The sequence below is a fragment of the Plecotus auritus genome, assembly GCF_963455305.1.
Source record: "Plecotus auritus genome assembly, chromosome: 1".
Classification (NCBI taxonomy): domain Eukaryota; kingdom Metazoa; phylum Chordata; class Mammalia; order Chiroptera; family Vespertilionidae; genus Plecotus; species Plecotus auritus.
Window position 1 is genome coordinate 185,162,634 of NC_137770.1, and position 14,170 is coordinate 185,176,803.

At 35.1% G+C, this 14,170-nt stretch overlaps 1 protein-coding gene across 1 annotated transcript in view; it reads right to left on the reverse strand.

The window, feature by feature from the left end:
• Positions 1–14,170, reverse strand: part of CCSER1 (coiled-coil serine rich protein 1) — a 1,252,026-nt gene that overhangs the window by 241,317 nt on the left and 996,539 nt on the right. The window contains exon 11 of the mRNA XM_080677357.1: positions 12,287–12,332. Coding sequence (XP_080533483.1) covers positions 12,287–12,332 — 46 coding nt within the window. The remainder of the gene's footprint in view (positions 1–12,286; positions 12,333–14,170) is intronic.

A 14,170-nucleotide genomic window follows, 5' to 3' on the forward strand; every position in this document is an offset into this window, starting at 1 on the left:
TACATTTCTCATTTAGAAATGAAGCTAAGGACTATTTTTTCAGATCTGTTAAGAAAGTTAAATGAGATAACCTTCAACCACTTAACCTGATGTCTGATATCCAGCAGCACCCTTTCTAACAACCACTCAGGAGCAGTCTCTACTAGGATTTTTCAAGGCAACGTATCTAAAATGTGCTTGTCTTAGCAAGGAGTGTAAATATAATCTGTGCTTACATAAACTATGATTCATTACGAGGTAATTTTCATGTTTATTTCCTATATTGCTGATGATTTAGAAACCAGCATGAGAAAATTTAATTAAATGCAGTGAATATTAGTTATTAAGAATTTACACAACACTTTTGAATCTATTGTAATATCAGTAAGCCAGATAAACAAGTTTCATCTTTTCCCCTGAATACTTGCCTTCTTTTACTTTTTTTATTTATTTATGTTTTAATCCTCACCGGAGGATATTATTCCCATTGATTTTTAGAGAGAATGGAAGAGAGAGTGTAAGACAGAGAGAAACATTGATGTGAGAGAAACACATTGATTGGTTGCCTCCTGCACATGCCCTGACCAGGGCCCTGTCCAGGGAGGAGCCTGCAACCGAGGAGGTACATGCCCTTGACCAGAATCAAACCAAGGGCCCTTCAGTCTGCAGGCTCTATCCAGCTAGAGCCACTTGCCTTCTTGAACCTTCCATGAGGTGACCCACATTGACCTCAGCATGAAGTGTTAACAGAGAATGAAAAAACAAGGGAAAGGACTTTGTCTAAACTCAACTCCTGAAGGGCCAGAGAAAACCTTTTATAGGAGATAATTTGAAGAATAGTCATATTTCACATTTTTAGAAATTTTAAAAAAAGTAATTTTTAAAAGTGTTAAATCTCAACAGCCTGACCCCACATTATTTTTCATTATTTTTAATTTTTTGCCTGTTTTGGCTATTCTTCTATGTGAGAGCAAAGACACGTGTTCTTGTTAACAGTAAATAATAGTTTGGCCAAAAAAGTTGACTGTATACCATATTTTCTACCAATACTGTATTGCAGAAAATAAAATTTTAAAGAGACAAGGCTATAAAACTCAGAACTCTCCCTGAGTATGCATTGAATAAATTCTGATCAGCAACTTTTTATAAAACAAATCTCAATGTCCAATGAATATTTATTTGTAAGGAATGATTTTTTTTCATGTAAATCAAAACAAAAGCAGTTGTTAACAATTAAATTAAAATAATACCTTATTAATTTCAGATACTAATTGACATTTTATAGATGAAAATGATGCCCTAGGCAAATATTCTTTGTAAAAATTTTTAGGTGGTATAGAATCATATATTGGTTATATTAATTTCAGGTGAACAATATGGTGACATTTTTCTACCTTACAATGTGATCACCCCACTAATTCTAGTAATCATCTATCACCATGTAAACTTAACTCAATAAAAACGATGGAATGCCTCATGGATTTGCATGTCATCCTTGTGCAGGGACATTCTAATCTCTGTGTCATTCCAGTTTTAGTATACGTGCTGCTGAAGTGAGCACAGCAAAGATTCCTGACATAATACTAGTATAAAGATGTACTTCAACCTGTTGACTAGAGCTTGATCATAAGTTTCTCAATCAAGTGGGTTCTATAAATTTTCAAATGCTATTAAAGCCCACTAAACCAGGCATTAAGAAAAACATATTTATAATATTTCCAACATTGTTCTAAATGAGACCTAGCCAGTTCAGCAAGGGCTACGAGTGAGGAGGTAGAAAGAAGGACCCCGAGGGAAGGTTTCCTCTGGGGGTCTCCCAGGAAACCATTCCTCAGTGCATTTTTAGTCTCCTAAATTTGTACCTTTAGTCTCTCAGGTTTAAAAAGAGACCAAGAATGAATTGTTTTCTTATGGACAGATTCATCTGAACAACATTCATGTGAAAGTTGTGTAAAAGTCATGGTCTATTTATTGATTTCCAATTTCAATTGTTACTGCTAAGGAGACCAGATTCTTAAGGCCACCAGACTCTAGCTATATGTTCTCTCTGTAGATGTCCTGTGGAAAAGCAGTTCATAGATCCAAATAAGAAGGTGTATGAGGAGCATGGAATAATAGAGACAAAAAAATGCTTGAGCATTGAACTAAGTTGACTGATATTTCCATTTCTGCTATCAATTATACCTTCCATAGGGATCAACAATTCAAGTGTTTCCTGTATTGTGCATGAAGGGGTTCTTGAAAGCTTGATCTGTAGACTATTTTTTGTTTGTTTGTTTTAATCATTACCAAACCCTCCACTTATGATTGATGATGTCTGCTTTTCTTAGATCTAATATGTTGAATTAAATACAGCCACATTTTTAAAGGTCATGCCAGATTTTTCCACTTTAAGGGAATTTGCATATATACACCCATATCTATTATGTATTGATTTCAATTTTCAGAAACAAATCATAATTTCAAATGTTTATTTCTCTTGGGGGTATTTCATTATGTATTTATATAGAATATATGTTTTATTTTTAAGGGGTTGGCAATGCACCAGATCAACAGGCTATGAACAAAATAAGTCACATGTCTTCAAGCGAACAGGATAAAGGATATATTTTACATCCCGTTTTAGGCCAACACAGCCATTTGAGTACAAATGTAGGGTTTTCGTAATAGGATTCTTAGTGGACTGGAGAAAACCAAACACACACCCTGAGATTATGTGTGTGACAACAAATGAATTCATTTTATTTAATTGATATTTTAAATTATCAAAAATTGTATTTACTAATATTTTTGTAAAATTGTGATTAAAATTTTCCTGAGGATCCAAGTAATACGTTTATTATTCAAAGGAAAATTTAAAATGGGATTTCCTGACTTTTGCTAAAAGAATTGAATGCTAGTCTATTTGCTCTTTGAAAATCAAAAACAGTTTTGACCCATATTCATATGTAATTACTTTAATTCTTTGGCATAAAAATTAGATCATTACAATACTTGTCATATTTCATAAATGAAGTGAGAAACTTAAAATACTTTACAGGTTATTTGAGTAATCTAACACTATTTGTCTATATATATAAAAGCCTAAGCAACTGGCTGACTGGCCAAACATTCGACCGTCAGACCAGTAGCTATGACACGCACTGACCACCAGGGGGCAGACACTCAATGCAGGACCGGAAACCACAGGCATAGAAACATGGATCAGACTGATGAATCTCAGAGGGAAGGGGGAAGGAGGAAGGGCGGGAAGAGATTAACCAAAGATCTTATATGCATACTAGAGGCCCGATTCGTGCACCTGGGGGGTCGTTCAGCCTGGCCTGTGGGGATCAGGCCAAAACCACTCTCCAACATCCCCCTAGGGGTCCCAGAGCGCAAGAGGGCACAGGCCAGGCCAAGGGACCCCACTGGTGCACTTGTGAATTTAATTTGACCTCTAACAGAAAAACTGACACTTCCCAACATTGCAAAGAAATACTTCAGTTGCACAAGTGCCTGATCCTTCAGCCCTATGGCTATGTACAGCTACTCAAAGAAGCTGTGTTCTGGCCCCTGCCATGCCTTCCCACATGCTGCTCCACCCTCCTGGACTTGTTCTGCTCACATTCTTCAACTGACTCACATTCAACCTTCCAGAATTACTTGGGCATCTACTCCTAGTTTGACAGAAAGAGGAAAACTTTCCATAGCATTTGGGGGGCAGGGGTGGGGAGACATGATGTCGTGATAGAAATATTAAAGAAAAGAACCTTGGAAAAAGAAATAGACAAAATGGATAGAAGCCTGGTTTTGTCACTAAGCCTTAAATTCTGGATAAATCACATAATCTCTCAAGGATTTATTTGTGATATGTATGGATTGGAATAGATAATCTCTGGGACCATTTATAATGTCATATGGTAACTTGGAAACTTTTAAACTAAGTCAGAACAGATGAAATTAAATTTACCCTCAAAATCCATAATATCAATGGGTTCCAATTACAAAATCTAAATTATATTTACTAACATACTTAATATGTTGTCTTAATCTAGACTTTCCTTTATACATCATTAGTTATCTTATCTATCTGTGTCCCTGGGCCTTCAGTGCTTGGCTTTCTCCTCTCCCAATAGTTTTGGACCCATCAGTGTCTCATGAATAAAGGATCTGTTTCTGTTCCCTCCGCTCAGCTACAATGGGTTTTCACCAGTACGGTGTGCATTCCCCTCTGTACTTTAGCCTCCTCTTCTGTATGTGCCTTTCCAACAGTGGCTAGTGTTCTCTTCTTTAGACTTTTCACTCAAGGATCACTTTATCAGGAGTTTTGCCAGTAATTTTATGTGACTATCCAGTGTGGACTGTAGAGAAGAGCCTAAAAGTGGGTGCAAATTCTCACTATATTGATATTCTCTTGCTAGCCCACATTTGACCCTTACCAGATTGTTAACTAGAATTTAATAGAAGTCTTACTATGGTTTACCTGTGTCTGCTATATCTGGTCTCTCCTTTCTATATACTTATCTTTTCACTTCTAGCTCAGGCTAGCTGGTTGCCCGGTGACTTTCCTTCTCTGGTGGTTTAAGAGAAGTTGCAAATGTATATTTTCTCTCTACATTTTTGTTATTAAAAGGGTAGGAACAAGGCTCTGCAGTTTTCTATATCCCAAGCTAAAACCAGAACATCTATATATGGTTATATTTTCATTACCTAGATATATTCAGTAGTTGAGAATGATAATCACTATTGTCTACATATCAAAGGAAATGCCTTCTATATTTTTTTTTTATTGAAACTGAACATAACTTTTACTTTTTAGTTGCTTAAAACTAAAAGCTCAATTAGATGTAAAAACCATTACTTTGGTCTCAAAAAAAAGACAATATTTAGAATTTTCCTTCCAGGGGATTATAACATAGACTAGAGGCCCAGTGCATGGAAATTCATGCACTGGAGGGGGGTTCCCTCAACCTGGCCTTCCCCCTTTCACAGTCTGGGAGACCTCAGGGCAGGAGGCAACCCAGTGATCACAGGAAGGCAACGCCCCATCACACCTCTGCTGCTGCCACTTCTGGCAGTGCAAGCCTCAGCCAGCCCTGGTTACCTGAGCCTCGGGTGGCCCTGGCAGGGCTGGGCAGCCGCCATTTGAGGCTTGCCTGCACCTCGGGCCGGCCCTGAGTGGCTGGGGGGCTGAGGGGACTGGGGGACTCTGGAGGCAGGTGTGCGGAGCAGCAGGGCCCACCTGAGGGCAGTCCCAGCCTTGCTGCACACCTGCCACCCCAGCGGGGCTGAGGGGACTGGGCACCACCATCTTGTGGCTGTGGGGGCCGCCATCTTTGAGGGTGTGCAGTCAATTAGCATATTCCCTCCTTATTGGCTGTGGGCACCGCCATCTTTGCGGTGGTGTGAGGGTCAATTAGCATATTCCCTCTTTATTAAATAGGATTACATTTTCTTTTGTCCCTTTTCCACTTCCTAACAATCTATTGTATGAGTTTGTCTCTTATTAGTGGTATATTGATGATTTCATCATGTCATTTAAAACTTTTCCTTGTTATTCTCTTTCTAACTGAAACTTATCTTTTGAAGAAGGGGATTTCCTTAATCCTAGATACATATGTACATTAAACTGTGAACTTGTAGACATGATACACTTCCTTTGTTCCCTGAGCATGCAGAGCCACATAAGCATTACTTTACTCATGTAAGGTTTAAAACAACCCTACCAAGTATGGCTTCTAAAGGTGTCTTTCAAAGACAGTGATCAAATATAGATAAAAAAGTTCCATTAGTTCTCACTAATGTTGAAGCCTGTTCCTTTATTGCTTCCAAGCACAGAAAACAATGAAGAAAAGTAAAATCAAAGTTATGTCCAAAATAGGATAATGAATAATGCAAAGATGTTCTGTGGAATAATAGAGACCAAAAAAAAAAAAAAAAAAAAAAAGGAGGAGGGGGGATAACAATAAATAAACTGATAAACCCAAAAAGAAATAAATCAGAATGAACAGTGAAAAAAATAGTTAGAAAAGTATATTCTTCTGAAGGTAGCCCATCTTAAAATTATTCCTTCTGACTTTGAAATAAATATTATTGTGAATAAAAATCTTGCTATCATTCCTTTCTTTTTGAATTTATTGTTCTTTACCACTTGTGGAATTAATCAATTTAAAAATTGCTCTTTCGTTCTAAAAAGAAAGGAAAAAACTTGATTGAAAATGAGGGAGGTAAGTTAAAATAAATGAAAGAAAAATACTTTGAAGAATAGATACTAAATTTTTGACATATAAATAAAAATTGATTGGTATTTCATAGGATAATTTTATTTTTTCAGGAATGGATTGAAGTACATTGTGAAAAATCCTATAGAAACATTTAATCTTTTAATCATGTGTAGCATAAATAATTTCCCTATATTTTTAGGATAATCTCTTAAACCAGTGGTTGGCAAACTTATTAGTCAACAGAGCCAAATATCAACAGTACGACGATTAAAATGTCTTTTGAGAGCCAAATTTTTTAAACTTAAACTTCTTCTAATGCCACTTCTTCAAAATAGACTCACCCAGGCCGTGGTATTTTGTGGAAGAGCCACACTCAAAGGGCCAAAGAGCCGCATGTGGCTGCCGACCACGGCCTTAAACTATTAAACAAAATATGTATGTTTTTATTTATGTTTATGACCTGTTTTAAACATATAACATCAGTTTATGTGTGTTATAAAGGTAACTGCTATCTGATTCTGAATAAGAAAGTAGCATCATTTTCATGTGTAATTATTTCAGTTAGGTTGATATTCCACTACCTGGAGAATGGCAAAGCTTAATTAGATATAGGTATACCTTGTTTTACTGCACTTAACTTTATTGCACTTCAAAGATATTGCATTTTTTTTTTTTTTTTTTTTTTACAAATTGAAATTTTCTGTCAACAGACATCAAGTCAATAGGCTTTATTTTTCCAAGAGTATTTGCTCACTTTGTGTCTCTGTGTTAATTTTTGATAATTCTTGCAGTATTTCAAACTTTTAATTATAATATTTTATGGTAATCTGTGATCAGTGATATTTGGTGTTATTATAGCAATTGTTTTGGAGCACAACAATTGCATCCAAATAAGATAGTTATCTTTTTTAAAAAATTAGAATCCATGAGTTTGCTATTAGCAATGAGAAGGCTCTTCTCTTTTTCTTTTCAACCATCCCTTCACCCCTCCCCTTGGAAACCATCAGCTGTTCTGTTCTCTGTATCAGTGGATTTGTTTCTATCTTGTTTTGTTTATTCATTTGTTTTGTTTTGTTTTCAGATCCACATATAAATGAAATCATACAGTATTTGTCCTTCTGTTTAATTTTTTAAATTAAAATGTATTAGGGTGACATTGGTTAATAAAATTATAAAGGTTTCAAGAGTATAATTCTATAATACATCCTCTGTATATTGTATTGTGTGCCCACCACCCAAAGTGAATTCTTTTTCCATCACCAGATAGTTGACCCCCTTTACTACCTCCCAACCTCCCTTCCCTCTGGTAATCAACATACTGTTGTCTGGGTCTATGAGTTTTTGTTTGTTTTTCTTATTTGTTCATTTATTGCTTTCAGTTTTATATCCCACATATGAATGAAATCATAAGGTTCTTGACATTTTCTGTTTGACATATTTCACTTAGCATAATTTTCTCAAGGTCCATCCTTGATGTCGCAAATGCCAGTATTTCATGTTTCTATATGCACCCCTGTGTTCATTGCAGCATTAAATCATGTCCTTCAGTAGATGATTGGATAAAGATGTGGTACATATTTACAATGGAATTCTTCTTTGTCTGATTTATTTCACTTAGCATAATACCCTCTAGGCCCATCCATGTTGTGGCAATTGGCAATATTTCATTCTATTTTTGTCACTAATATTTGATTGTGAATATACATAGATATATGACATCTTCTTTATCCACTCATCTATCAATGGACACCTATGTTGCTTTCGTATCTTAGCTATTGTAAATAATGTTGCAATGAACATAGGGGTGCATATAGCTTTCCAAATCAGTGTTTTTGTTTTTTACAGATAAATAACCAGTGTTATTGCTGGGTTGAATTTTAATTTTTTTGAGAACTCTCCATACTGTTTTCCATAGTGGCTGCACCAGTTTAAAATCACAACAAGATTGCATTGAAGGTTGTCTTTTATCCACATCCTTGCCAACACTCGTTTGTTGATTTTTTGATGACACCCATTCTGACAGGTGTGAAGTGGAATCTCTTTGTGGTGTTGATTTGCATTTCCCTGGTGATTAGTGATGTTGATTACCTTCCATATGTCTGTTGGACATCTGTATGTTTTCTTGGAGAATGTCTATTTAGAGGTTCAGCTAATTTTTTAGTTGGATAGTTTGTTTTCCTGGTGTTAAATTTTATATATTTGTGATAGTAAGCCTTTTTTGGATATATCACTTGTGAATATCTTCTACCATTCAGTAGGTTTCCTAAGATGGAGATCTTCATCAATAAATGTTGTGTGTATTCTGACTGTTTACCAGTTGGCAATTCACCAGTCTCCCTTATCCTGGGCCTCCCTATTCTCTGAGACACAACAATATAAAAATTATATCCAATGATAACTTTACAATGGTCTCCAGTTTTCAAGTAAAAGAGTCACATATCTCTCACTTAAAGTAAAAAGCTAAAAGTGATTAAGTTCAGTGTGGAAGGCAAGTGAAAAGCCAAGCTAGGCCTCTTGCGTCAAATAGTTAGCCAAGTTGGGAATGCAAAGGAAAAGTTCTTGAATAAAATTAAAGATGCTACTTAAGTGAACACAAATGATAAGAAAACCTAACGGTAACTGCTGAAATGCAGACAGTTTTAGTGGTCTGGATAGAAGATCAAACCAGCTACAACATTTCATTAAGCCAAAATCTAATCCAGAGCATGGCCCTAACCCTCTTCAATTCTTTGAAGGCTAAGAGAGATAAGGATGCAGCTGAGAAAAGTTTAAAGCTACCAGAAAATGGTTCACAAGGTTTAAGTAAAGAAGTCATCTCGATAACATAAATGTGCAAGTGAAGCAACAAGTGTTGAGCTAAAAGCTGTCGCAAGTTATCCAGAAGACCTGCATGAGATAATTAACGAAGGTAACTACACTAAACAGGTTTTCAGCACAGATGAAATAGCCTTACATTGGAATAAGATGCCTTATTGGACTTCCCTAGGTAGAGCAAAGTCAATGCCTGGCTTCAAAGCTTCAAAGAACAGGCAGACTCTCTTGTTAGAGGCTAATGCATCTGGTGATTTTAAGTTAAAGCCAATGCTCATTAACCATTGTGAAAATCCTGGAGCTCTCATAAATTATGCTGTATCTACTCTATCTGTGCTCTGCAACAACAAAGCCTGGATGACATCACATCTATTTACAACAGATTTTACAGAACATTTTATGCCCACTGTTGTGTCCTAATGTTCAGGGGGGAAAAGATTCCTCTCAAAATATTACTGCTCATTCACAATGCACCTGGTCACTCAAGAGCACTGATGGAGATATACAATGAGATTAATGTTATTTTCATGCCTTCTAACAAAACAGCCATTCTGAAGCCCATAAATCAAGGAGCAATTTTGACTTTCAAGTCGTATTATTGAAGAAATACATTTTATAAGGCTATTGCTGCCATAGATAGGGATTCCTCTGATGGATCTGGGAAAGTAAATTGAAAACCTACTGTAAAGGATTCATCATTCTAGATGCCATAAAGAACATTTGTGATTCATGTCAAGAGGTCAGGCTATCAATATTAATAGCAAGTTTGAAAAAGTTAATTCCAACCCACATGGATGATTTTGAGGTGGTCAAGATTTCTGTGGAAAAAGTAACTACAGATAAGATGAAAATAGCAAGAGAACTAAAATTAAAAGTGAATTATGAAGATGTGACAGAATGACTGCAATCTCATAATAAAACTTTAATGGATGAGGAGTTGCTTCTTATGGATGAGCCCTTTTAATTACTTCACCATTTAATCAACCTCTCTTTGTTGCTAGATTCTGTTTTGGGTTGTCACCAAAATAAATTTGTTAAATTGGATATATTTTTGAAATAGTTAAAGTGATAGCCATAAAACAAATGAGTTCTTAATACTGAATACAAAATAAAAAAGAGTAAAACTTTAGTTAATTTTAACCTCAAGAAAGTATTAATCACTGCTTTCCAACAGTTATAAACATAAATACTATAAACTGAAATCAACTGTAAGATACCTACATATGTGTTGGTATTATAGAGTAGGGTAGGAATGAAGATAATATCAATATTTTCATGTTTGTGCACAGAGTAAAACATTCACTCTTTTAATATCATATTTTTATAAGACCCACAATTACAAATATTTAAGAAATCTCAACTAATATGTGATTCAGAGATTCTAAGACTTGTACTTGACCAAAAGAAAATGTAATAATCAGCATTCCAAATTCATGTCTTATAAGCTTACTATTTCCAAGTCCACATGCTTAGAAATGTAATATCCTGTTTATGGTCTTATATACTGAGGCACAGGATACACTTCAATTTTGGTTCCTCAGACTAAGAGAATCCATCCATCATCTTATTTTTCTTTCTGCTTTTAGTAAGATTAATTCTCATGTAACCAGAAATAATAATCTGAACTCTCAAATACCTACTCTTATTTTTATATCATGCAGTTTGATTTTCTGAAAGTAAGAAATAAGTTGAATCCAAATTGGAGATTGCACTTCCATAACCTTTATATTTTCACTCATGATTTCATGGCACCTATTATGAATTTACATTTCCAAAATGTTCTAGTACCAATAGTTCCTCTATTTCCAAAACAATAGATATTCTTTTATCTTCAGTAACGTCACTTATATGCACAACAAAAACTTTTTACTTTAAGAAGTGGTAAATACATTTTTTTTATCTCATGGAAATTCCTGCTATAGTTTTCATTTTTTATCAATAAATACTGCACCAATATCTACATAAAAGATATCATAGCTTTAGTATACTTTAGAAAGTTAGATAATTGAGAAATAGGTAAAAGGAAATAACAACAAGGGGCAATTTGAGACCTGCTAGTGGTTATTTCATTTTTTTTTGGGGGGGGGGATATTTAATATATCTAAATCCCATCTTCTATTCACATTAGCAGTTCTTTCTGCCACAACTTCATTCATAAGAACCTAAACTTTGACCACTCTTTCATGAAAAAGGAGAGAGTACAAGTGCATATTTTTGTTTGTTGTTTGGTCAGCTTTATAATGGTGCAAAGTACTTCATTTAAAAAAAAAAATCGATTCACAGATCCTCCTCAGTGAATGTCACCAAATCATGTGTTTCTTCTGCCAACAGTGAAGAAAGGCATTATGCAAACAGAACTGCACCTTCAAGTAACCTTTAACATCATATTAAGATGAATCTATTGGCATTTATTGCTGAGCACAGCAATTAGATCCACGTGGTGTACTGCTGTAGCAGTTTATAATGGAAGCAAACAACCATGATTTCCTGATGGCTGCTGGGATGGGAAAAAGAAAAGACATGAATGAAATGGGCAATGAAAATAGCTCCTTCTCAAAGTCTGATGGCACTTTGGAGATTCCACATCTTAAATTTACATGTACACCCCTCATTGAAAAAAGTTCAGGGTATTCTCCTGAGCTAAAATGCATGTATCTGATTCTCAGGCAAAGTGTATATATTTATAATTCAGCTGAGCAAGGTTGTAAAATCTGGGATTTCTACCTAAAAATTATAGATTATTTTAATCTTTTCTGAATATTATGACTTGGGAATAAACTAAGGTGCTTACAAAGTCAACTTTGCTTTAAATTCACTAGAAAGACAATTTCTTTTCATGGATTTTTTTCCTTTTCAAGAAAAGATGCCTCATTCACTGTGGCTAAAACACAGCTGTATATGATATAAGAGCTCGCTGAACAAGTATGTAAAAGAAGTTATGATTTAAGAAAGCTTACTGACTCAGTTGATAGAGAAAACACTATCACTATTGCTAAATAAAAACGAACTTAAATAAGAACCACTTCTATCTTTGCCCCAGACTTTGAGCCATTATTGAAGCCTCAATGCACTGGGCAACATTGCAATGCAGTTTTCCTGAACGGGCTGGATAATGACAAATGGATAAGGAAGAGGCAAAAGGAACCATTTGCTACCAACAGGCTAAAGGCAATATACAACACGGGGGATTGCATATTGACCTCCGGGCATTTGGTCTTGATCAGCATGCCATGCTACAGCACAGGAACACAGTCATGGTTACAACACAGAGCTGAAGGGAGGAGACTCACATAGCTGCCTGCGAGAAGGTACAGGAGCACTTCCATAAGCTGTGCCCTGTAAATAAAACACATTTTTTGGAGCAACTGATCATTAGAAACAGCATAAAATGGTAACAAAATGAACAAAAAAAAATGAAAACACGCAAAATAAATAAAAAATGGTTTTAGAGGCTGCTTTTATTAAATGAGGTTTTGGAATAACTGTATGTGGCAGACATAAATATTAAACTAATATTTGTAAGAAATTAAGAAAAATATGTAATATATCAAAATGAGATCTAAAAATAAAACTTGCAGCCAAATATGGGAAGACTGAGTTTGACAGACAGGACATTTTGTGAAAAGTAGAATGCATGGTATTTATGAAGTGGCCTCCTTCCAAAGTAGGTTCTTTATCTGATGTAAACATTTTCACAGCCTTACATTCAACAGTGTTGTAGTTGCTCTTTCTTTTTCTACCTGAAACACGGTACACAACAAAAATAATGGCCTCAATAAAATGGCTCTACCCTGTGCATCAAGAGTTAACCACTGAAAAACAGCATAATTCAATGGAAAAAAAGTTATTAAATAAAGATATTAATTGTGTATGATAGGCACCAACATTAGAACAACCACATTGTGAATATTTGCTATATCCTTCCAGTTGACAAAGCTCTGCACAGACATATTGTAAATAAAATTGTATATTCTTATTCCTGGCACTGATCTCTGTCACAAAATTACATTATAATATATGCAAGGAGAAATTTTGAAATTTTAGGAAGATATGAGTCTCTGTGAAAATCAATAGTTCATTATAAATATACCTTGCAAATAACAAGAATACTTAAAAATGACTATTAATTATTGAACTTTTACTGTCTAAAGTTACTATGCTTAGCACATGAACAGCATTATCTTATTTAGTTCCACAACAGTCCCTGAGGTAGTTACAATTTTTGACTTTTACTAGTATTTATTATGATTCCCGTTTTTGATAATGAGAAAACTCCTTAGAATTGGTTAAGTAACTTTAGATTCAGGTTGGACTCAGTTAAGGAACTATCCACTTTGTTTAAGGCTAGTTATATAATTAAATGAGGGATCCACAAAATAATTCCTATTGCTGGAATTTAATGAATTTTCCTTCTAATAAGAATAGCAAATGCTAGTATTCAGGCCTTGGTTCCTATAAAGGTATATCAAAGAGCGTATACCTTATCTTGTAAAATGTCTGTATGCTTGCATTGATTGATGATAAATTAGACATGCAAATCCTCTGCTTTAATGTCTTTGTCTAAGAAGATGTTTGTATTCTAACCCTACCTAGGAAGAAGCATATTCTTTTGTCTACGGTCCATTGGGAATTGCCTGGGCTAGGTTTAAGTAAATTTTGCCCTGGGTAGATATCTGAGAGTAAATTTGATCAAAGGATGGCAACCTCCACTTAGAAGAAAGCATAGTACTCCAGAAACTCGCTATAGAGAATCAAGTGTAGACTGCTAGCACCACCCCATCAGTCACTCACCCCCAAGTACAGAACAAGGCAAGGAAGAATCTAGAACACTGTTATTTCCTGTTTTCCACCTTGAAGTCAGAGGCAGAAATCAGGGCAGGTCATATCTAAGTACTGCTCTAGTTTTGCCTTTGAGACAGACTATCTGGGTTATTCATATGGAAAGGAGTCCATGCAAGATTTGGATCAGAGAGAACTGCCTAAATCTTGAAGATCCTAAACTAGGATATGTACACATAGGTTTCACTCTAAGTACAAAACCATCATTCACTGTGCAAGTTTGATTTTAAAAATCATCATTATTTGCAACAATGTAATAACTATTTGTAGCAAAAAAAAATCATCATTTGTGAGATTTTTTTTGTACTTTTTTGAATATTAAGGAATTACTTCAA